Source organism: Pteronotus mesoamericanus, unplaced genomic scaffold (assembly GCF_021234165.1).
Source record: "Pteronotus mesoamericanus isolate MK-2021 breed Mesoamerican mustached bat unplaced genomic scaffold, CSHL_Meso_final scaffold_36, whole genome shotgun sequence".
NCBI classification, from domain to species: Eukaryota; Metazoa; Chordata; class Mammalia; order Chiroptera; family Mormoopidae; genus Pteronotus; species Pteronotus mesoamericanus.
The window spans coordinates 14,498,950-14,522,432 of record NW_026555313.1 but is presented as its reverse complement, the minus strand read 5'-3'; the positions used below and the strand labels follow the sequence as shown (position 1 = coordinate 14,522,432).

The 23,483-nt window shown below is 35.2% G+C and overlaps 1 protein-coding gene across 2 annotated transcripts in view; it reads right to left on the bottom strand.

The window, feature by feature from the left end:
* ZC3H12C (zinc finger CCCH-type containing 12C) overlaps nucleotides 1–23,483 on the bottom strand; it is a 64,469-nt gene that overhangs the window by 19,720 nt on the left and 21,266 nt on the right. The window contains exons 1-2 of one of the 2 annotated variants that reach the window (XM_054592526.1): nucleotides 13,207–13,359; nucleotides 7,266–8,020 (exon numbers count right to left, since the gene is read on the bottom strand). In XM_054592526.1, the coding sequence (XP_054448501.1) occupies nucleotides 7,266–8,020; nucleotides 13,207–13,230 (779 nt within the window). In that variant the 5' untranslated portion in view covers nucleotides 13,231–13,359. Of the gene's footprint in view, nucleotides 1–7,265; nucleotides 8,021–13,206; nucleotides 13,360–23,483 lie in introns of those variants that run through there. The other variant, XM_054592527.1, reaches the window with a different exon arrangement.

Sequence of the window (23,483 nt, the reverse complement as noted above, 5' to 3'; positions counted from 1 at the left end):
AATTAAATAACATAAAAAAAAATTAGTTCTGATTCTTTGATTCTTTTGTCTCTAAGGATTTTCTTTAAAACAGTAAGAGAAATGGGGGAGTAACCCTTAAGTAATACCTATGAAATGCACCTACAGGGAAATTAAGCTGTCTTCTAATTGGTATTTAGCCCCTACTAAGCTGGGGCTTAAAACATTCCACTGAGAGGCTATCCAATAGAAATATAATATGAACTATATACACAATTTTAAATGCTCTAGTATAGCACATCTAAAAAAAGTTAAAAGCAGTTGAAATTAATTTTCATAAATTTAGTTAACTCCATGTATCAAAATAATCATTTTAACACATAATCAACATAAAAGATATTTCATATATTTTTGTACTGAATTTTCAAAATTTGGTAGGTATTTTACATTTCTAGAATATTTAAACTTGGACTAGACACATTTTAAGAGCTCAAATGCCACATGTGGCTAGTGGTTACCATGTTGGGTCACATAGGTCCACGGCACATAATTTCAATACACTTTTGTTGAGGGACAAAAAACAAATTTGAATGAACTCTGGCAATTGACATTCTCTCCTACAGTCTAAAACCAAACATGCAGACTATGTGTTCAGGAGGATTTTATTAACTATAAATCAGTGCTGCACATAAATGGTAAACTGGCCACATGACAGCCAATGTCCAAACAACTGTAGGCAAATTCTAGAGCCTAGGCAAAATGGTCTTCAATATTCAATTAATGCCCTGGCCAGATAGCTTAGTTAGAGCATTGTCCCAATACTCCAAGGTTGCAGGTTTGATCCTGGTCAGGCCATGTACAAGCATCAACCAACGAATGTGTAAATGAGTGGAATGACGAATTGATGTTTCTCTCCCCCTGCCCCCCCCCCCCCGGCTTTGTCTCTAAAAATCAGTGATTAAAAATAAAAAAATAAAATATTCAGCTGACAATGAAAAGAGTTCTCAATTTCTAATAACTTCACAAACCAGAGGAGATACATGAAAGGTTTTGTGCTTTTAAAAAGATTCCTCAGAAACTTAAATCCTATTTATACGGACTAGTAAATTTTGCTTTATTTTATAAAATATGGGCTATTCTTGACAAAAAGGTAGATACATGAAAGGCTTTGTGCTTTTAAAAAGATTCCTCAGAAACTTAAATCCTATTTATACGGACTAGTAAATTTTGCTTTATTTTATAAAATACGGGCTGTTCTTGACAAAAAGGTAAGTTATCACAACTTACGCATTTTCTCTGTTCATATTCTAATTCTAAAATCTGTATTTGGTTTCTGTTCAACTTTAAGTAAATGACTTTAAGGGTTGACCCGGAGTGCTTTTCCACTTCCAGTTAATGCTCAAGATTTGTACTATCAGCAGCTGGGTTCTAACAGGGTCCTCTTTGGGGAGGGGTGGGGTGTAAATTGTCAAGCAAATGGTTACTTTATTTCTTTATTCCATACCGTTTGGCTGGTATACAAAAGCAATGATATTTTTACTTCATCTTTTTTTTCCCAGGAGATGCCTACAATTTAACCTCTGTATATATTTTAAAAATATAAGTAGGACTCCTTGTCTCTAGTCTTAGTGTTCACATCTTTCTCCAAGTGTCTCTGTAGAGTGATCTTTCTTAAAGGCTAATGACATGCCACTTCATCTTCGCTTAAATTAATTTGGTTATTTTCTATCACTGAGAGAGAGGCGATAGGAGCATAAATCCTACTGGCTAAAAGTTGTCCCCCTGCGATTATTAGCAAAGAATATACTTGTCCTAATACTCTGCACAAGTATGCACCACTAAGGCTTAGCCACCAGACAGGAGATTTGATCCAATTACAGAAACCTGGGTTCACTAACCAAGACAGAGAGCTTATAATGGTGGGTGGTGGCAGTGGAGTTTCAATAGTTCTTATCAAAAAGAGGAAAGTCTGTAGCCTCCATTCTACTCAGCAGAAGAACTTGTGCTACAGTATAATGTAGAGGTAGTGATGTGGCACTGAGATTTTCCTTGTTCTTATTTTATGTAATACTTGGTAGAAGCTAAAGTAGAACACACAGATACAGTTAATTTTAATAAAGTCAGGAGACTATGTCATGAAAGCATACTGAAGAAATCAAGGACGTTTAGGAATCATAGCGCTTGGATACCCAACTGATCATACTCCCATCCCTGATGGCTCACAAGATTGTACTCTGTTACAATATGTCATGTCATCTGAACCTAAAACCACAGATTAAAAAAGTGCTGGATTCGTTTAAGGAAAAAAATGAATTCAAACTATTGGATACATGCGAACAGAGACTAATTCTATACTGTCCTATATTCCACTGCTGAACTACATCAAGTTGAATGGAATCAACTTGAGGCTTGAATCAGATTTTGAAGGCTTGTGAACTACTTGGAAGAAATAAAAATCACAGTATTATTAAGAATCTCATTTCAGAAATATATTAAGTATTATGCTTTATTTCTGTGTCCATATCTGGAATACACATTTCATGGCACATCTACATTATCAAGTATCTGCCCTAAAAGAGGCCTATTTGCTGAATGACCAATTTGCTAAATTACCGAGAGTTTTTTCTTTTTCCTTTTTTTTTTTAAGAATTAAAATTTACCGCAGCTTTTAATCAGGAATTTTAAGTCCAGCTCTACTAACTGTAAATTTCATTCTTTTCATGTTTCAGAAACCAAGCACTTTTTGAATGCTTAACATTTTTTAAAAGGATTTTATTTATTTATGTTTAGAGGGGGAAGGGATGGAGAAACAGAGGGAAACATCAATGTGTGGTTGCCTCTTGTGCGCCCCCTACTGGGGACCTGGCCTGCAACCCAGGCATGTGTCGTGACTGGGAATTGAACCAGTGTCCCTTTGATTTGCAGGCAGGCACTCAGTCCACTGAACCACACCAGCCAGGGCTGAATGCTTAACATTTATATGCAAAAGTTTAGGGTTTTCTCTAAACTTACTTTAATTTCTATTTTTGCATACTTATGCCCTCTTTGCTCCTATATCTGGCAGTGACATACCTATCATAAATTATGTTAGACTAAGTTCTAGGTATCTGCCTCAATTTTTGGTGAATTGCTCATTCAACAAATTTACCCAGAGCTTCTACCAAGGTAGCACATTTTAAAAAGGATATTAAATAAACCAAAAGTAGAAGCATGCTCCTCCAAGGTAACACAGGATCCGTTCAATTTTGGGACCCTATACTATATACTCTGGCTCTGTGGTTTGTCTCTGGGCAATTCTGGAGTTGCCCAGATCTATAAGCCCGAGTCCTCTTCATGAAACTGTAGGAATCATCACTGAAAAACACTGATGTCATAAATTGGAAGTAAAAATTAAAATACACCTACAAGTCATAATAAAATAGACTGCTAAATTGCTATATTTGTTAAATACTGAATGAAAAACAGGGGTAACTAAGTTTTCATTACATTAGTTACTATATTCTGGCTCTTTAATATAATATACTCAGCATGTATTATATGCCAGGCACCTGGTATTAATTATCTCTAATTCTAATAACAAGCCTGCAAGATAAGAATTCCCCCTTTTTACAATTTTGAAAACTGAGGCTGGAGAGTTTAAACAACTTACTCAAAATCACAACGGTAGTCTGTACAGAATTAAATATTTTTAAAGTCTATTTTGCTAATTTTAATAAAAATGCCTTTGCTTTCCTACTTTTAATTTACATCTAAAGAATCATTCACATCAGTCCCATGGCTAGCATTTAAATGAGATTAAACATATTCATCATATAGGGGATATATCTGTTTGAGACATCAGAAAATAAAATAGTACTATATTCTTATTCCATCCCCACATTTACATATTACTATACTTTATTACTATATGTATACATTTATAATAGGTTTGCTGAACTTATGAATAAGAAATTAACTTCAAAAGTAAAAGCACGCCATATTTAATGTGACATGAAATGGGTGAAATCCCTCTGCATTTTTGTTAAGATTTTGGTCCTAAAGTAGATATGCATTTTTCCATGGCTTGACTGCTTTATGTAGGTCTAATAAATGGCAGAATACAAAAAGTTTACTATGACTTTTTATGAGTTGTGGTACTCTAAAGTTATGGATATGGTACATTTTATTGTGACTGACAGTATAATGCTGCTTTAATAAAAATTTCCTGTCAACTTGCTCCGTCCTGAAATGCCTGAAGCACTTCACTACGTGTCAGAATATAATATATGAAGGAGAGAAGTACTGACTTGGCAGTGTCTCATCTTTATAGCAAAGGAAACAGGGTGGTGCCAGAACAGTGTGGGGATAGAAGTTTGTTTTCATAATTATATAAGAATAGACTTGAAATGCCTTAATTACACTATCTTTTTTTATTATTAAAGTTTTTCTGTGGATAATTCTCCCTGTGGTGGATGAGCAACCTTTAGAGTTTTTGGTAAATTTTCAGTTATCCAAGTACTTTTCATTTCCATGAAGAACTAGGTTTCAGTCACATGAGCTGATGTCAGGATGACCCAACTGTGACCTAATTTATCTAAATTATATCCATCTCAGAAATCCATAGAAGGGATACAAGTTTTGTAAATCTAAAGCTACCTTTCCCCTCCAATGCCTGCATTTACCTCCAACACTGTGCCTTTCTTGTCTCCTCCTTCAGAACTTTGCTTCAAAAATTAAACGCATGGTCAGCTCTTCTCCTGTGGAGACACTTCCCTGTCCCCTCAGCTGATACAGTTTTATTCTTAAAAACACAACACAGCAAAATCCTTTCCCCACTCTTCTCCCTCCCCTTCCTCTGTCAACTTTCTAGAATAAAAGTGTTGCTCTATTCCTTCATTTCTTGATATCCTGCAACTGGGCTTCCATCTTTAACACCATATGGCACTGTCTTCAAGAATGCCACATGGTATTAAAGATAATGACTTCCTGGCTATCATGTCCTCTGATCTTTTTCCAGTACACCCCACAGGACATTCTCTCCTTAAAGTCTCCTCTTCCTTGAGTTTGATGATATTTGTATGTCTCTTGGTTTTTTCTAACACTATGCTTTTTCCTAACACGTTTTTTACACTGCTTTTTTCCTGGATCTTCACCTTCTTTTACCTCCTGACTTGTAGATATGCACATTTTTCATCTTGAGTTGTTCTCAACATAAGCTATGCATCAAAAATACCTTGGCCCTTAAAAAGATATAGTTATTTGGGTTCTACAAGAGCTCCACTGAATCAGGTTCTCCGAGAGCAGAGCTCTGGCAGACGCATTTGTAAGACCCTGTCCGGTGACTGTCGTGCAGGGCCATGCTGCAGGTGTTCCTCTCGGAACTCTTACATCTTCCCTCATTACTCTCTCCCTTGGCAAATTCATGGCATTTTGACCCCACATATTATCACACCACTAATGTAATTGCTCACTAGTTCTGGATTAATATAAGAAAAAAAAAATCATTACGTGGCCAAGTTTAGGAAAGATTAAACAGAGAAGTTATTTTACCAAGAGACCTCTCAAAGTCATAAACCTCTTCAAACCTCTGTAACATTTAAAGCCCCTTTATAAAAGGGTCATCTGTATCCTCCTACCTCTTATAATCTACTCTAAACATTCATGCCAAATATCAGTATAAGAATACCTCTACTCTTGGCATTCCCCTCCTCAAAAATTTTCAATTACTTTTGGATTAGAGCCAACCTTAAATTTCCTAGCCTGACATTCAAGGCCTTGTGAGATCTGCCTTGAACCTTTACAACTTGCTTTTATCCTTCATTATATGATAAAAATGTATAGACTTTGAAGTTAGACATATTTGGGCTGAAGCTATATTCTAAGTTGGCCAAGGAATTTAAATCTTACAAGTCTCATTTGCTTATAAAGGCAAGTAAGATAATAAGTAAGATAATACAGCTTCCACCTAAAAAGATTATTCGAAGGACTACAAGTTGGTCCTTCTCATACTCTATGGAGAAGTACTTGTTATCGCCTACTAAAAGAATGGTTCTCAAATTTCAGTAGGCATCATTATTAGCCTGGTTCTTTTTACAGAAGGAAATGCCTGGGCTATACCTTGATTGGACTTGACAGGCCTGCGTGTGGACTTGGTAGGTCTCCAGAACTACACTGGAGCCACTAGTGAGCTGTGTTGTGAGTGTAAGATGGTAGATTTTAACACATATGAAAGGAATATGCAAAATATCTCATTAATTTTTACTTGATTACATGTTGTAATATTTTGGCTATATTAGACTAAACAAAATAGGTTATTCACATTAATTGTACCTGTTTAATTTTTTAATGTAGGTACTAGAAAATTTAAAATGACATATGTGCCACACATTATATTTCCACTGAACAGCATTATTATAGAATATGCATTTTTAACAAGTTCTCCCAATGATTCTGTGGTAGGTACCCTCAGATTACCCTTTGAGAAATAATATATAAAATGCTAACTCTATAAAAGAACTGATGCCTTGCCTCAGCTGGTGTGGCTCAGTGGATTGAGTGCTGGCCTGCAAAGCAAGGGGTCACCAGTTCGATTCCCAGTCAGGGCACATATCTGGGTTGCAGGCCACTTCCCCAGTAGGGGGTGCCTGAGAGGCAACCATGCATTGATGTTTCTCTCCCTCTCTTTCTTCCTCCCTTCCCCTCTCAAAATAAATAAATAAAATCTTAAAAAAAAAATAAAGACCTGATGCTGAACATTGTGGGAAGTTTTACATAGTATTAACTGAATTTAGATGTACTTTAAATTTTATGCCATCAAAATTTGTAAGACATTTTTCATTAAAAGTTCTGCATTTGTTCTCCCCTGCTTAGTTCCTAAAGAATTATTTTTGAATTACATCTCTTAAAGAAAACATTTGAAACAATAGCTTTGATTTGTTTCCAAATCATAAAAATAGTTTATTTTCCCTCTGGTTATTTGACTTTGTGTAGAAATTGTCTATTTATCTAACTAGATTCCAAAATTGTTGAATATTATGGTACTCAAGTTCATCACTTAAAACTAGTGGTTAACACTAAACAAGGAACGAGTGCTAATTTTTGTAGCATAGTAATGGAGCCAGGAGAGGAAAAAAAAAAGGGACATCTGGGGAAAGGGGCTCTCTATTTAGGGACAAACAGGGTGAAAAGAAATGTCTGTGACCACTCTGGAAGTAGAGAAAACTATGAGATACAATTAGAAATATACAGCTAACGTTAGGATGGAGAATAATCTTGACTTTAACGACTGTTAAAAGAGAAACAGTTACAATGAAGATTTTCCCACTTACCTCATTGCCACATTGCTGCCATCGATGACTATTGGTCTGAGATTTTCTCCGTCATCTGTTACAATCTCTTGCATTGGAGAATCAGACCGTTGAGATTCCAGGGAGGATGTTTCCCGCATTATATTGTTAATTGTACTAACTGTTTGCTCGGCCTCACTTTTATTTCCAAGTTTGACAAGTTCTCCCAAAATATCATTGATTAAAGCATTGGTACCAAGTTTGTTTAGCACAAGCTGAACTTGTTCTTCAGAATAACCTAACTTAAGTGCAAACTCCAGTTTTGTTTGGTATTCTCGCACCACATCAGGAGGTTTCTTCACTTCCCTGGATGTAGTCTGGGCCTCTTCGGGTTTAAAGTCTTGTAAAATTTCACTGCGTTTAAGTATGTGAGGAGGCTCTAAGCAGGGAGACCTACATAGCTGTCTGTGAGTCTTGGTTAATAAACATGGCTCTACTGAAATGCTACTCAATTGCTCTGACTCATTATCAGAATTTGTGCTTTCTTCTGAGTCACCAGAGCTCACATTCTCTTCGGACACCTCTTTTTCTTCCTTCCCAGAATTAACTCTATCCATTGTTGGTTTTTCTACCATTGACCAAGGTACAGAGATACTTGAATGCGGGTCAGTGCTCTCCACATGAAGGTGGCCTAGGTCGTGCCCCAGATGATCCTTCAAGCCCATGAAGCTGTTATGTGTACTTGACTCCACTTTGCTGTTTTTTCTGTATTCCTGAATGCAAAGCACCCCGTATTCCTAGAGAAAAATGTAAAATATTTAGAATTTCATATTTACTATTTCATTTGTCTCAATATACAAGTTGGAAGAGAATTACCAAACTATAAATACCCACTTCATGTATGTCTACACTCTCTCTACCTTCAACACCTTTGCCAAGACAGTATCACACGCTGTTTTGCAAATGATGTTAGAAATTAGAAAAACAATGAATTAAATAAGTAATGGAACTGAATTTTTTTAACCAATTTTTGTCTGACTTCAAAATCCCTTTTCTTTCCACTAGATCATGTTGCTTCTCAGCCTTGATGGAAGAGGTTTTTCCACTGTTAGAAAGGCCTACCTACGTTTCTGGAGTGACATAAAGGATACTATCAAAAAGTATTCTTAGATATGCTATGATAGTGTATGTATTTTTTTCTAAAATAATTCATTAAAAACTTGTAAAAATTCTTTTAAAGAGAAAGCCCAGTGGAAAGAAAACATTAACTTATTACATTGTAAAAGTATCATTAATTATAAAATTAATAATTTTAACAACCGAAAGACATTTTTTCAAAAATAATTCCAGTACTGAGTTGAAAGAGCACATATTTAATAACCCACAAGGAATTACATAGCTACAGAGTCAATTATTTTCCATTTAAGAGATGAGTACTTTTGCCCTAATAATCTTTATTTTGTAAATATCTTAACGTTATACTACTCTTTAAGCACCAGGGACACTGCAGCCTATTTCATTCCAGGGAGTGAGGAAACGCTCTTTTATTCTATGCACATTTATAGAAAGCATAGAAATAAAATATTTCACATAAAATTAGCAGCAAGTGGGTACACTAAATAATGTTATCTTAATTTCTTGAATTTTATGGCAGAAAATATTTCTATATAGCATCAGATAATTAACCATTATCTGCATTTGATTAAAAAGTCATCTTTTTCTCCTACTTTCCCCTACACAAATGCTTTTACTGTTTAAAATGCTTTTGCTGTTTTACTATTTTCCTTACAGTCCACTGGGAACAATTGTTACTTCTCTACTAGGAAAAAGTTAGCAAAATAAAATTATTTTCTCTCATGCTTCACTGTAAGGATTATATTTATCTCAGTAGCTTACTTATTAAGGTAATTCTGGTGTTATATCCATGGATAACACTAAGCTGGTGGTAAATGAGTTTGAAACTCATAAAATACTCATTTAAGTAACCTAAAAAAATTGGAAAAATATTTCATTCTAAAGCTCTTCAACATCTTATTTACACTAGAAAGGAGCTATTATACAAATGTTAAAAGAAAATGCTAAGTGATTTTTTAAGTCATTTGAATGCATACTAGAAAGTTAAATATTTCTAAATAATGAAATAAATTATATTATGGTAAATACTAGGGAAGAAAACATGGAAATCTTTAGCTTGATACAATACACTTAAAATTCCTTCAGTGTAGAACTCCTACACACTGCTACAGAAATTCCTACAGATTTTATCTTTGGAGAAGACAGATAACTTTAATATCACTGTTCTACTAATGAGATATTCATTAGTTTAAAGAAACATCAAACTCCTCTGGCTTCCGATTGCACAACTGATAAAAAAGAAATATTCCTTAGGAGAGCTCCATATATATCTGCTCCATTATGAAGCTGTATCCATTTTAATTTTTTTCTATTAATATGGATATGCATGAGCCAAATTATTTAGAATTAAAGGATGGGATTATTGAAAGCAAATCTTTACACTCACTGATTTATTAACTACTGTAATATACTGACACCATAATGCAAGTAACAAATCACAACAACATCCTAATAAAGGGATACAGTTAAAAGAAAAATCTGTACTGTGGCCTTCGTTGAGCTCCCACCAAAAGTATCTTATACAAGGAAAACCTATTGGAAGCTGGGCTGCCTGGCAACCAGAAGGTGGTTGCTAAGCTGCGCTCTTTTAACATGCCATCATGAATGCTAGCACAGTGAAAGAATAATTTGGTATGAACAAAAGCTTATAAAAGAGACTGGGACTTAAGTGCGTCTGGTTTACCCTCGGAGAACAATGCAGCTGCCAAACCAATCTGGAGGCTCCGACATCATTGTTCTGTAAACCCCACAATCTGCTCTGACTGCAGGAAGTATATTTAATGGGCAATATTTTCGATCTCTCCTGAAAAGTTTGGGTTTTGCATAAGTGTTGTTGTGAGATAATTCTTCAAGATAATAATTCACTGACCAAATCTCTAAATTAAACTAGGAAGTATTATTTTAATTTTGAGCTGTAGTGTTTTTCTTACAGACTGTTTCAAACAAGGTATTTTATGAGAAATACAGCCAGTGGGGGAAATCGAAATGCAATGTTATGTTTACAGCGAAAACTGATATATTCTCAATTTTTATATGTTTCAAAGGCACAAAACCAGATACCGTGAGGTTTTTAATATGAAAATTAGCTACCCTAAAAAGTGTTTAAATCTTTCTATATCACCTTCAATCTAATATAAAAAAAGTGTTGATGACATTATGTAAATCTGCTATATAATTTTATTGTATGGCTATGATACAACAGAGAAAAAATGGGATATCAGTTGTTTACTTTTATATTAAACCAGGTAAAACTCATTTGTACACAAATGTATTTAGTGACTACCACACACATTTATCCTGAGATAATTCATGTAATTTATATATATTATTTAAACAAAACATCTGAAATTGGGCTAATATGATTTTTAATACTAAGGATAAATGTAAGTTTGATCTAACCTACTTTAAAAAAGTTAATATCTAATTTTGTTGTGAAATAATTTTTCTTTTAAAAGATTCTAACTTTTTTTTCCTCTGCATTGATAGGCCTCTCTCCATCTTCCAGATTTCATTGGTTATATCAGAGAAAATTATTCAATGTCATCTTTTCCAAAACAAGCAGTTAAATAATTTTTAGGCCCTATATATCAACTAAGTATGAAATAGTATAAATAAGGTCAATTGAGTTCAAATATCAGGCCTATAAACTGCATATGTTTTCTCCACTACCTAATATAAATTTGAAATAACCTGATTTGCATTGATCTAAGTGGTAAAGATTTGTTTTCTATTTAAACTTAACCTCTAAAATGCTTCCTTACCCACTTCTAATTAGTAAAGTATTGCCCTAACTTAACATGGAACTTAGAATCTGGCAATATCTTGAAATCATTCAATAAAAAAATAACTGCTAAGATTTAAAAACTGATAAAAATATTTTTATATGCTGCAGTATTTGTCAATGTAATGTAATGTGTAAAACTTAGAAGTAATTATAAGAAATCTTAGGATAAAGAATGGTATATGATCTTTTTGTTCAATGCCTTAAATGATCAATATAATTTTGAAAAAGAGAAGATAGCAAAGACAGTAATAACATCACAAAATTTATTACATGTAAGATAGAAAATATTTTTCTCTTTAATTTCTAAACCATTTATTAGACTTTAAATTTTATATTTGCTCTAATGGAAGCGTATATAAATCATCTTTAAATTAATAAACTATTAGTTTGTAAGGGTAATTTTCCTGATTTCATGAAGAAGCAGCATAGACCAAGTTTCACACACAAACTAGGTCAGTTTATACTTTAAGAGTTACCAAAAAAACCCCCAAAAACCAACAAACCCCTCCAAGAAATATGACTTAACTTTTAAACTTAATATCAGGAATCTATTATAACTGATCTTTACATACTATATTCATGAACACAAAAGATATTGGGCAAAAATAATGGTCTGAAAACAGATTTTAAACTTATAAAGCTACAGATTCTCTCCAGATAGTGTACTGAATATGAAAACAATTTTTCTTGCTAAAGGCCTAGTGAGTTAAAAATCAAATAATATTTGTTGAAAAAGAGGTAAATTTTCATACTTTTGTAGATGATAATAAAGTATAACTAATTATTTTAATGGCCGAAAAGAAACTTTATCTTAGCAGGTTAATGATATAATGGCTATTTAATTAGAAATTTGTTGCATACACACAAATTCTCCATTTGGTGAGATTTTCTGAAAGTTCTCATTAGAATACTTGAATAATCCTTCTCAAATCAAGTATAATTTTTAAAAAATGTTCTAAAGAGCCTCATGTTAATCAGGAATATTACACCATAAACTTGTTAAATCTATTTGTTTGTAATGTAAAGTTACAATGCTATAAAGTGGGTTCTGGTTGTTATCCAAATGGTAATACTAAGAGAACAATGGAAATAAAATAATGAATATGTAATAACTACCTACTGCTGTAGTCTCTGTGTATTTAATTACCACTGTATTTCAGTGAGTGCTGTTGTCTGCCTGGCTCCCTCTAACAAAGGAAGGATGTCCCTTTGAACAGATTGGTTAATGCTCCAGGGCAACAGATGTCTACTGGAACTGCAGGAGACCAGCAACTGGTGGCCTGCCCATCTTCTGAAAACTTTCAATAGACTTATGCATATGTTCACACAATAGGGCATGTGGTAGAAATAAAAACCTCTTTTTAACCCTTTATGCTCTTTCTCTCCCTCCCAACTGACAGATGAAAGTCTTTGTTTCCTCCTCCCTTCCCCATTACAGAACTCTTAAGAGCAATAGTTCTTGAAATGACCTCTTCAATCTAATATTTGGAACTAGTGCAAGGAAATAAAAAGAAGGGGGAGAAGAAATTAGTAACTCTGGAAATATTGAAATTGCTGACAAAGCAATTGGACGCTTAATGATCATATTTAAGACAAGTTCTTTGAAACATCTACCTATATCAATTCATCTCCCTGAGCTAGGTTTTTAAGACAATGGAAAAAAAATCTATCAAATCTTAGTATTGCTTTACAGCACCTACAGCTGACAGTGACACCTAAAGAAACACAAAAATGTGACAAAATAAAAATCTAAATTCATTGTTTATCAAAACAGCAGAACATGTTCTCACTTATCTTTAAATACCAAATGATTACATGCCATGCCCAATGCCTTGCAAATGCTCATGAAGCTGTAATTATAAAATTCCAGAATTACAAAAATGTAAAAAGTATGCTTCACATATTTACACAAAGAATTTACTTTTCTGGTATTTTGGCCCTATGTAGTAACTTGTAGGCTTTCTTTTCATTTGAGGTGCTTTCTATCCTTTACAGAGTTCAAATTAAAACTTTGAATATTAACTAAAGTTTAACTTCAAGGCACTAAGTAGCACAGATACTCACGTTAGCAGGAACATACAAAGACATTGGTTTCTGTAGCAGCTTCAGCAGTAACTCCTTAACACAATTTTAGCTGCAGACTTCCAGGCAGGCAAGAAGAACAATGAATGGCTGAACAGATGGAATGGCAATGTCTTTGCTTAACCTACTACCGAGTGGAGTAACAGCCAATCATAGGCCAGAAAGCTCACAATTAGTTGGCTAGGCAGATGCAAGCCAACCTCAGCACCCTGCGTCCAGGTTTTTAAGATAAGCAAGTTGATGTCACTCTTGGGGTCGGCCCGGGCAGCATGTGTATTAACAAGGGGTGTGAGGCAACAATGGGCCATACAAAGCTGACTAGTAGGCAGCTGCTCTTTGAGAACAGTCATTAGAGAGCAGGCTGCCAACAAGAAACACCTGGCTTGGGCAGACACCAGCCTTTCCTCCTTGTTTTTAATGCATGAAACAAAGAAACCAATTAGATTTAAAGTAGTAAAAGTTGCATGTTTCCAGAAAGTAGAGGCTATACTCTGGTACAGCTTTTTGCTTTTGTAAAGGAGATGCATCAAAGTAGCAATTAGTGAATGCAGCAATTCCTTTCCTGTAATAAATGAGTTACTGGTGAAATGAGACATAAGGTTATAATCAAAGTATTTGCCTGGAAATACCGGGAAATCTAAAGTATTGGTTAATTTGTTACAATAAATAGAAAAAAGAGATGATGAAAATATCATTGTAAAAGGAAAAGGTTTAAGGGCTTATGAACAGAATTGATTTTTAAAGGTAAGTTCACTAAAGTATTGTGTAGTAAGGTATTCAATAAAACAAGTTTGTGCAACTTTGTGCCAAATGACTCATCTGAAATGTACATATAGGCAAAACTAACTTCAACCTAAAGTCACCTGGACAGTCCATCTTATGTATGTCAAATAGTAGTGTAAAATTCTTTTATGATGGATACTAGTTAATTATGCAATTAAAGCAAAAACCTTTATATAACTGTTAGAAGTATTTGTACTTCATAAAATTTGTAAGATGTAATATTCAGATTCTAGTTCAGCCACTAATAAAGTTTAGAAAGAAGAAATATTGTGATTTTTTTTTGAAGGATATAAAGTATACAAAAACCAGCCCTCAGTGAGAGAGCTTGTTATCTCTGATTTCAGAGTTTCATACTGTAGTACTTAAATGCAATGGACTACTTGCTTTTGAGGGCTGCATAAGTTATATCTTGGGTGGCCTCTCATGATGAAAAAATACAATCAAAATTTAAACACCATCGGATGTGAGAAAATTTCCCTACCACAGAAAAAGGGAATCTAGAACTGTCTTACTACATACTTACGTGATAGAGTGCACGCACATACACACACACATACTACTACCCCCTTTTCATTCCAGTGAAAATTTTTAAAAAGGCAAAAATCTGCTCTTAATACAATTTAAAAATTTTTTTTTTTTAGATTTCATTTATTTACTTTTAGAAAGAGGCGAAGAGAGAGAACCATCAGTGTGTGAGAGACATTCGTTGCCTCTTGCACGCCCCCAACTGGGTACCTGGTCTGCAACCCAGGTGTGTGCCCTGGCCGGAATCAAACCGGTGACCCTTTGGTTTACAGGCTGGAGCTCAGTTCACTGAGCCATACCAGCCAGGACTTAATACGGTGTTGTTTTTTTTGTCATAGGGTGATTTAGTCAGAGCCTGGGCTTTTCCATTATACATACAATCATGAACCCTAAATATATAAAATTTAGTGTATTGCAATCTAAATCTCTCCTTTCACACACATACACAGAGGCTACTCATAATTAAGATCATTTGTGAATATTTGGGAAAATATAATATAGGTTGAGACTGTTGGCCATGTCCTTATTGTGCCCACTCAAATGTAAATAAGCTCTTCCCTCTGTACAAGAGGATATGTACTCTACATGGTTAAAATTTTTCAGTTATCTCATTAAAAGCATTCCTTGTGCCTACTAAAAGTCTAAATATTGTTTCCAGAAAAATCGAAGTATAAAGTATGATATAGTAGATCACCATTTGTCTATAGACATTTTTCCTCAAAAGAGCTTGAGAGTATGTCATCTCAAAAGTATTACAAAATTAAAAAAATCTAAAAACTAAATTAAATTATTTAATTCTGAATAACATACTAACTTCTGCAGTATTCAGAAGTTAACACTTGAAAGCAAAAACTATTCTTTTTTTGTGCCAAGGGTTATAGTAATGCTTCTGCGATAGTTAGGCCCATGGTCTAATTTCATAGGCCCATTAAATATAAAGACTCTCTTGTATTATTTAGTTTATTGCAAATTATAAAGTGAATTACACAGAATTCAAATTTTATGTCTTGGGTAAACATATGAACCTTAAAGAAATGAAGAAAAATAGAATTTATCTTTTTTTTTCTTTTTTGGTAGTACTTTTTTGGTAGTAATTTTTTGGTAGTACTTTTATGGTAGTACTTCTTTTTGAAATTTCATGAGTAAAAGGTACCAGTGCTGAAAGGAGTAAGGAAGATAAATCAAAGCCACCAGTATGGTTTAGTAAATATACTTCTGGTAAAACTGAATTTGATTTAAAAAGATAAAAATGATAAATATATATTCATGCAAAGAAGTTAAAACTAAAACCAATTAAAACTGAAGCTATACACTGACTAGCGAGAGCAATATTTATGGTCAATATTTATGAATTTATATTAAAAACTTTTTCTTTTGTGTATACAAAGGAAACTCTTTAGTATGAATAGACAGCCTTCTCCTTTCCCTTGGGTTCTTTCTTCTTTTTATCCTTTGCTACTATAGTTACAATTTTACAGCTTTAATTCAGGAGGAGGACTCTTCTCACTAATTCCTGCCACCATGAACACAAAGAATGAGAGAAAACTACCCAAGAGCTCAGCAGGCAGCCTGATCTCTAGCACTGGATTAAGCTTTTTTGCAACAGCAAATAAAGGCAGTGATCTGAAAAAGCTAATCAGATCCTGCTGTGGTATTTAGACTATCTGGGTAGCTAGTATTGGATAATGTTAAGCACATTAAAACATCTGGGTGAAAAGACGGCCATAGCCTGTCTCTCTCGGCCCTAGTCCACTTCCCACTGCAGAGCCAATACAAACAGCGGCTGGCTTTGGCTCTGCTTGGACCATTGCCACGAATAACTGTGCGGTTATGACAGAAGAAAACAAGACAGTGTAGTTTTAGGTGGATACTAAAATCTGTCAGTGCTAAGGTGTGTCTAACATCTGCAACTTCAACTATATGACAGGACCCAGTATGTTTGCTGAGGTGTGAATGCGAAACTTGTGAGCTTTGATGCTAGTGTTTGGAATCAATTCTGTCGATGGTGGTCCAAGCCCTCTTCCTGGTACCTTTCTCCTAATTTGGGTTTGTTCCCCTTTAATATGCATTCTTTTTCAAGCCTAACAATAACATCATAAAAGTAAGATTATTATATCAAGTTTTACCAATTGTCTCTCAAGTTAAAAGGTTAAAAAATTATTTTTGAGAGTTAAAAAATGCAGATTAACCAACCAACAAAAAACCTAATTTATACACATGGTGAAAAAATGGAGCAGAATCAATCAAGGACTAACTCTAATCTCTGGGTTATTATGTTTAGGAAGTCAAATGGGCCAAAAGCACTTCAATATTTTATTTTCTTTGGGTCTTAGTTACTTTGATTTCTTAAAGTTACCCCTTCCTTGAATACCCCCTAAGTACATCCCTGCCGAAGTGATTTTCACAGACTCCACTCTTATGCTTAAAAAAAGGTCTCAGCAGCAAATCTATATCTCTGGTTCTCTGCTTTGTTTTCAGTTACTGCTACAGCCTAAGCTCCCGCTAGCCCTGTAATCTCATTTCTCATTTCACTTCAGGTAAAGGGGATAGCACAAGTGAAGTCAGTCTTAAGTGTCCTCTTGCACTGCCTCACCTACCCAGATCACATCTGCTATTCTGAGCCTAGCTCAAGGTTTATTTTTCCCTAAAACCGTCCTGGACTGGTTCGGTTTTTATTAATGTCCAACTCCTTTGAATTTGTATAGCATGATGGGTCTGTACTGCATAATACAAGCGCTTACTTATGAACCAGGCTGTAAGCTTCTTGAGGGCAGAGCCATTTAATCTCCCATAACTCACATGGAAGAAACCTTTATGTGCAGCAATGTGCTGATATCTAGAGGACATGCGAGTGAAAATTATGACCAGTAAAAAAAGCAGGATCCTGCAAATATGAATGCAGGCATTCATACGAAGAAAAATGTTCCCCTGCTAGTTTTTACTTCTCTCTTGTGACAAGGCGAGTTTATCAAAGAGCCTTCAGCTACTTGCAATTATCCTGTAGCCCTGGTTCTGTGGATGGGGCTGCTTTCCCCATTACAGGCAGCTGTGGAATTGAGTGAGCTGAAGCCTCTCAGTGATAAGAGGCCTTTTCATGCGGTATTCTTCTCTGGCTTCAACTTCCCACCTAGAGCTGGACTAACACTCGGGCCACTGCCTCCTCCCCTGAAGTTGTCTGTTTCTCAGTTGGTTCAGAACTGAGGCAGGACAATATTCAACAATAAAAAGTTTTGTTATGAAGAACTGTTAAGGCAAAAAGTGATAAAAAGACATTAACTCTGATCGGACTACTTTTAAAATACATATAAACTTTTTAAAAAATCTGTAATAAAAAAAGATTATGCTCCTCAAAGTAAAAAATCTTAGGGTTTGATGATTAAAAAAAACAAAAAACAAAAAACTTTCTGTGCCACATTACTAAGAGCAAACCACCCTCAACTGTCTTTAGGGTTCAGAGACAGATACTAAATAAATTCACAAAAACTGTTTTTCTTTCCAGTGGTCTAAAAACAAAGAAGCCTTTCTACAGTAATTTTAAATGACAACATAACACCTATTCTTAGACTTCAAATATTTCCCAGTGATTAGCTTCCCATTTAGTATTTAAAATATTTGATTAAAAGTTTTAAACAGATTTTCTTAAATTCCTATAAAACTTATAAATAAGAAACAAAGGATTTTAGAAAAGGTTAGGGAATACGAATCACATCCAAAATGCTGATGTAATAGGTTACTGAAGCAGCTAATATATGGGGGAGTAGTGGAGATAAAATTCCTGAGGAAAAAAAGGACATAGTGTATGATTTTAAAAGAAGTAGAAAGCACATATCATCCATATTAACAAAACACAGGTATATTTGGTATAACTGAAATTCTAAGGAAAAACTGACCAAAAATGTGTAATATAAAATATTGACATTCTTGGAATTATATCAGAACTGGATGGAAGTTAAATGACACTTTATCTTGTATGGTAATGACAATATTTACAACATTATTAAAGCCTAGTCAGAACTCCTCTCCTGATACAATAGCACGCTCTCTCCTACTCTGGCTATCCTCACTTTTTTGTTTTTGTTTTTTTAAATTCTCACCAGAGGATATTTTTTCATTGCTTTTAGAGAGGGAGGTAGAGGGAGAGAGATAAACATCAATGTGAGAGAGAGGCATCAACTGGTTGCTTCCTGTACACGCCCAGATGGGGGACCGAACCCATAACCTAGATATGTGCTCTGACTGGAATTGAACCCTCAAACTTTCGGTTATGAACAATGCTCCAACCGAGTCACACTGGCCAGAGCTGACATTTCTCACTTTGTACCTAGTATGTGCTTACATCTGCACATATAATACATTCAGGCAGCACATATCAGCTAACAATGGGTGTATGTCTTCTTTAGGCATTAAATAATTCTGCTTAGCAAACTAGCTCAAAGCTGCTTGACCAAAAGCATGGCTAGAGTGAAATTGACAGATTTAGGCTATAAAGAATAATTGTATCAAAAAGAATTAAAGTAGGGCTCTATCATTAGGTCTGTCTGTTCTTACTAATGGTCTAGAAGAGAGTGTAATAGTATTTTAAATGTAAAGGTGTTCAGGAAAACATAAAACACGGAGTACAGCAAATAATACAAAAGAAACTGCAAACTGCTATGACCCAATAAAAGTTCTTTGTTAATTATAACTTTGATCTAAATATAACTTCTTATTAATGATCAAGACAGAGCTTTGTTCCTTATATACCAATTTTTATAAGAGGGACAAACAAAGTGCTTGAGTTAATACTTCCAATGGCTCTCATACTACTGATTTTAAATTACTGCACACTACTGAGTTTAGACAGTTGTTCTGGTGTGCAAGAAACTGAAAACCACTGAGAGGCAAACAAAATGAATGTTGGAAAATATGCTCAGTGAAATTAGCACCAAAATTTTTAACATTTTTCTTCAGAGTTCTATTCACGCCAGAGGGTGAGGTAGTAATTTAAGACATTAAATTTATTATTCTGAGCATTTAGGACAAGATTCCTTCTAAATACCAATCATCATATGCTATAATTAAATCTAGAATATGAATCACCCTAAATAGCTGCCAATGCAATTTGACTGTAACCTCTAAGAGGGCAGGATTTTTTATGTTTTGTTTTCTGATTTACCTGCAGCACCCAGCAGAGTGCCTGGCACAGAACAGGTGCTTAACAAATATGTGCTAAATATATGACATTTCAATATCAGGACCAAATCTCTTTTTCTGATTTAGTTGTTCTTTGCTTCCTTTATATAACCTATACTCTAGCCAAACACAAGTATTCAAAGCAGTGATTCTCTCAATTTGGTTACACACTGGAATCATCTGGGGAGGTTTAAAATACGGTATTTGGATGCCAGAATTCCACCCCTAGAGGATTATTTATTTATTTCTTGCTTGGGTGAAGCTTGGCCAAATACCAGGTGATTCTAATGTGTAGCCAAGGTTAAGAACACTGACTTAAAAGTTCCTTCTAAAATAACTTTCTGCACAGCTTTGCATGTTAAAATCCTACCCATTAATATAGAAGATTCAGCTAAAAACAATAAAAACCCTGCCATAAAAACTTTCCTGGAACACTGTTAAACTTACCTTTGGATTACTGAAGTTTTGCACAGGGCCTGACATGGTTAGGACTTGGTAACTATTTAAGTGGTGAATAATTCTGGGAGCATGACGCATAGTAGAAACACAATAAATATTTATTAAAAGAATGACATACAGTTGGTCTTACTATTCATGGATCCTGTATTTGCAGATCTGACTACTTGGTAAAATTTGTAACCCCAAAAGTAACATTCATGGTGCTTTGGAGTCATTCTACAGTCATGTGCCTGTGCAGAAAGGCAGAAAATGTGAGTTGCCCAAGCACACATTCCAGCTGAGTCTGAATAAAGTGAGGCTCTCCCTTCTTATTTAAGCTCCCATATTGTAAACAAGTGTCCTAAAAAGGTATATTTAGTGCTATTTTTTTTTTTGCATTTTTTGTGCTTTTTGTTGGTGAATTTGCTGTTTAAATAGCCCAATGCTTAGGGCTATCTGCTGTTCCTAAGTGCAAGAAGGTTCTGAAGTGACCTATGGAGAAAATAGGTGTTAGGTAAGCTTTTTTACACGGGTTATAGTGCGCCGGGTTTATATAATGTTAATGAATCAACAATATATATTAAATAAGGTGTCTTTAAACAGCATGACATACACAACAAGGTTATATACTGATTGCTCAATGAAAATGTTTTGACCTGAGGGTCACAGGAGCCTAATCCTGTGTTTCCTACAAAGAAACTTTGAATCAGGGAAGGCTTCATTGATAATGTAATATTTGTGCAGATACCTAGTGAAGTGAAAGGAAATATGTAAAATGGAGGATTAAGTATAAGGCCCTGAGATGAGAGTGTATTCATGATCAGCAAGGTGGTCAATATGACAGCTAGCAAGTTAGCAAGGGAATGAGTCAGACGATGAGGTTAGAAAGGTATGGACAAGAGAAACCAGGTCATGTAGAATTTTGAACGGTACTGCTTCCCTAACTTTACATAGCAACCAAAGATATGAGGACCTTGAAGACTCTGATTCCTGAAGTCTGCGGTGTGGTTTGAGATTCTGCATTCTAACAAATTCACAGCTGATACTATTGTTATGGGTCCATGGATCCAAGGGCTTGCAGCCGGGGGAATGAAATGACCCTATTTTATACTGTCTTACAAGCTTGGCCTACTCCCACACTTCCAATTGTGTTACATAGATCTTTACCTATTTCTGTGCCTGTACCATATATTAAAAATTGCAGATTTATAATATATTGGGTACCTTGCACGTGCAAGTATTCTGTCATTAGTTTTTCTCATTTTCATATTTTTATCCTGGCTGTTTTTACATGTACATGCTTTCAGATACATTAGAATTGTTTTGACAAGTTTTAACCAAAAAGCTGTTTTTGATGTACACCGTGTTGCAGTAATACCTGCCTAAAAAGCACTGCTGACTCTATTAATCAAACAATTTATTGAAATTTTCTCTTTCAATATAGCTACCTAAATTTCTAAATGGGGACTTTTAAATTTCTTATTAAACTTGTTTTAAAAATATTTTGCTTTTGTTCTTGCTGCTATAAATGAATGGAGGGTTTTTATTTCCTCATATTTTCTATCTAGTTATTGATGATATCTAAAAATAAATATTTCTCTCTTACTCTTGTACAAACTTTTGTGAACTAGGTATTTCAGTGAACTCAATATTACTTTTTTAAAGTATATTTTATTGATTATGCTATTATAGTCGTCCCATTTTTTTCTCCGTTTTATCCCCCTCCATCCTGCACTACTCCTCCCACCAGCATTCTCACCACCTTAGTTCATGTCCATGGGTCATACGTATTAAGTTCTTTGGCTTCTCCATTTCCTATACTATTCTTAACCTCCCCCTGTCTATTTTGTGCCTACCAATTATGCTTCTTATTCCCTGTAACCTTTCCCTCATTTTCCCCCTCCCTGTGGATAACCCTCCATGTGATCTCCATTTCTGTGGTTCTGTTCCTGTATTAGTTGTTAGTTTGTTTTTGTTTAGGCTTTTTTTGATAGTTGTGAGTTTGCTGTCATTTTACTGTTCATAGCTTTGTTCTTCTTTTTCTTAGATAAGTCCCTTTAACATTTCACATAATAAGAGCTTGGTGATGATGAACTCCTTTAACTTGACCTTATCTGGGAAGCACTTTATCTGCCCTTCCAGTCTAAATGATAGCTTTGCTGGATAGAGTAATCTTGGATGTAGGTCCTTGTCTTTCATGACTTGGAATACTTCTGTCCAGTCCCTTCTTGCCAGTAATGTTTCTTTTGAGAAATCAGCTAATAGTCTTTTGGGAACTCCTTTGTAGGTAACTGTTTCCTTTTTTCTAGCTGCTTTTAAGATTCTCTCATCTTTAATCTTGGGTAATTTAATGATGATGTGCCTTGGTGTGTTCCTCCTTGGGTCCAATTTCTTTGGGACTCTCTGAGCTTCCTGGACTTCCTGGAGGTCTATTTCCTTCACCAGATTGGGGAAGTTTTCCTTTATTATTTTTTCAAGTAAGTTTTCAATTTCTCGCTCTAATTCTTCTGCTTCTGGCACCTTATGATTCGGATGTTGGAACATTTAATGTTGTCCCAGAGGTTTCCTAATCCTCTCCTTTCTCTGAACTCTTGTTTCTTCATTCTGTTCTGGTTGAATGTTTATTTCTTCCTTCTGTTCCAAATCATTGATATGAGTCCCAGTTTCTTTCCCTTCACTGTTGGATCCCTGTATATTTTTCTTTATTTCACTTTGCATAGCCTTCACTTTTTTCTCTATTTTGCATCCATACTCAACTATTTCTGTGAGCATCCTAAATACCATTGTTTTGAACTCTGCATCTGATAGGTTGGCTATCTCATCATTGCTTCATTCTCTTTTTGGAGTTTTGATCAGTTTTCATTGGGGCCTTATTCCTTTGTCTCAGCACACTTGTTATGTTGTAAAGTGTGGAGACTTAGGTATTTGCCAAGGCTGGGCAACCCACTTCGCTGTGGTGTAGTGCCATATGTGGGGGAGGAGTCAGAGAGGGAGCAATACCCTTTGCTTGGCTCTTGCCCTGCTTTCCCACAAATTGGGCCCTTCTAGTGCTGATGCTCAGGTGGGTGGGTTTGTGTATGTTCAAGGACCATGTGGACCTCTCCAATGAACTTTCCTGTGAGGCTGGGAGTTTCTCCCGCTGCAGCAACCCCCACAGATTTTTACAGCCAGGGGTTTTGAGGCTTTAGTTTCACATGCTGGAACCCCGGGTTGTGCAGTGTGTCTCACTCCCCAGTTGTTCCTTCCAGCCTATTTGCATGCTGATGTGGCACCACCTGGTCTACCAGCCACCACCTTGTCCTCCCATTCTGCCACCTGGCCACGTGTACTCTCTGCCCTTC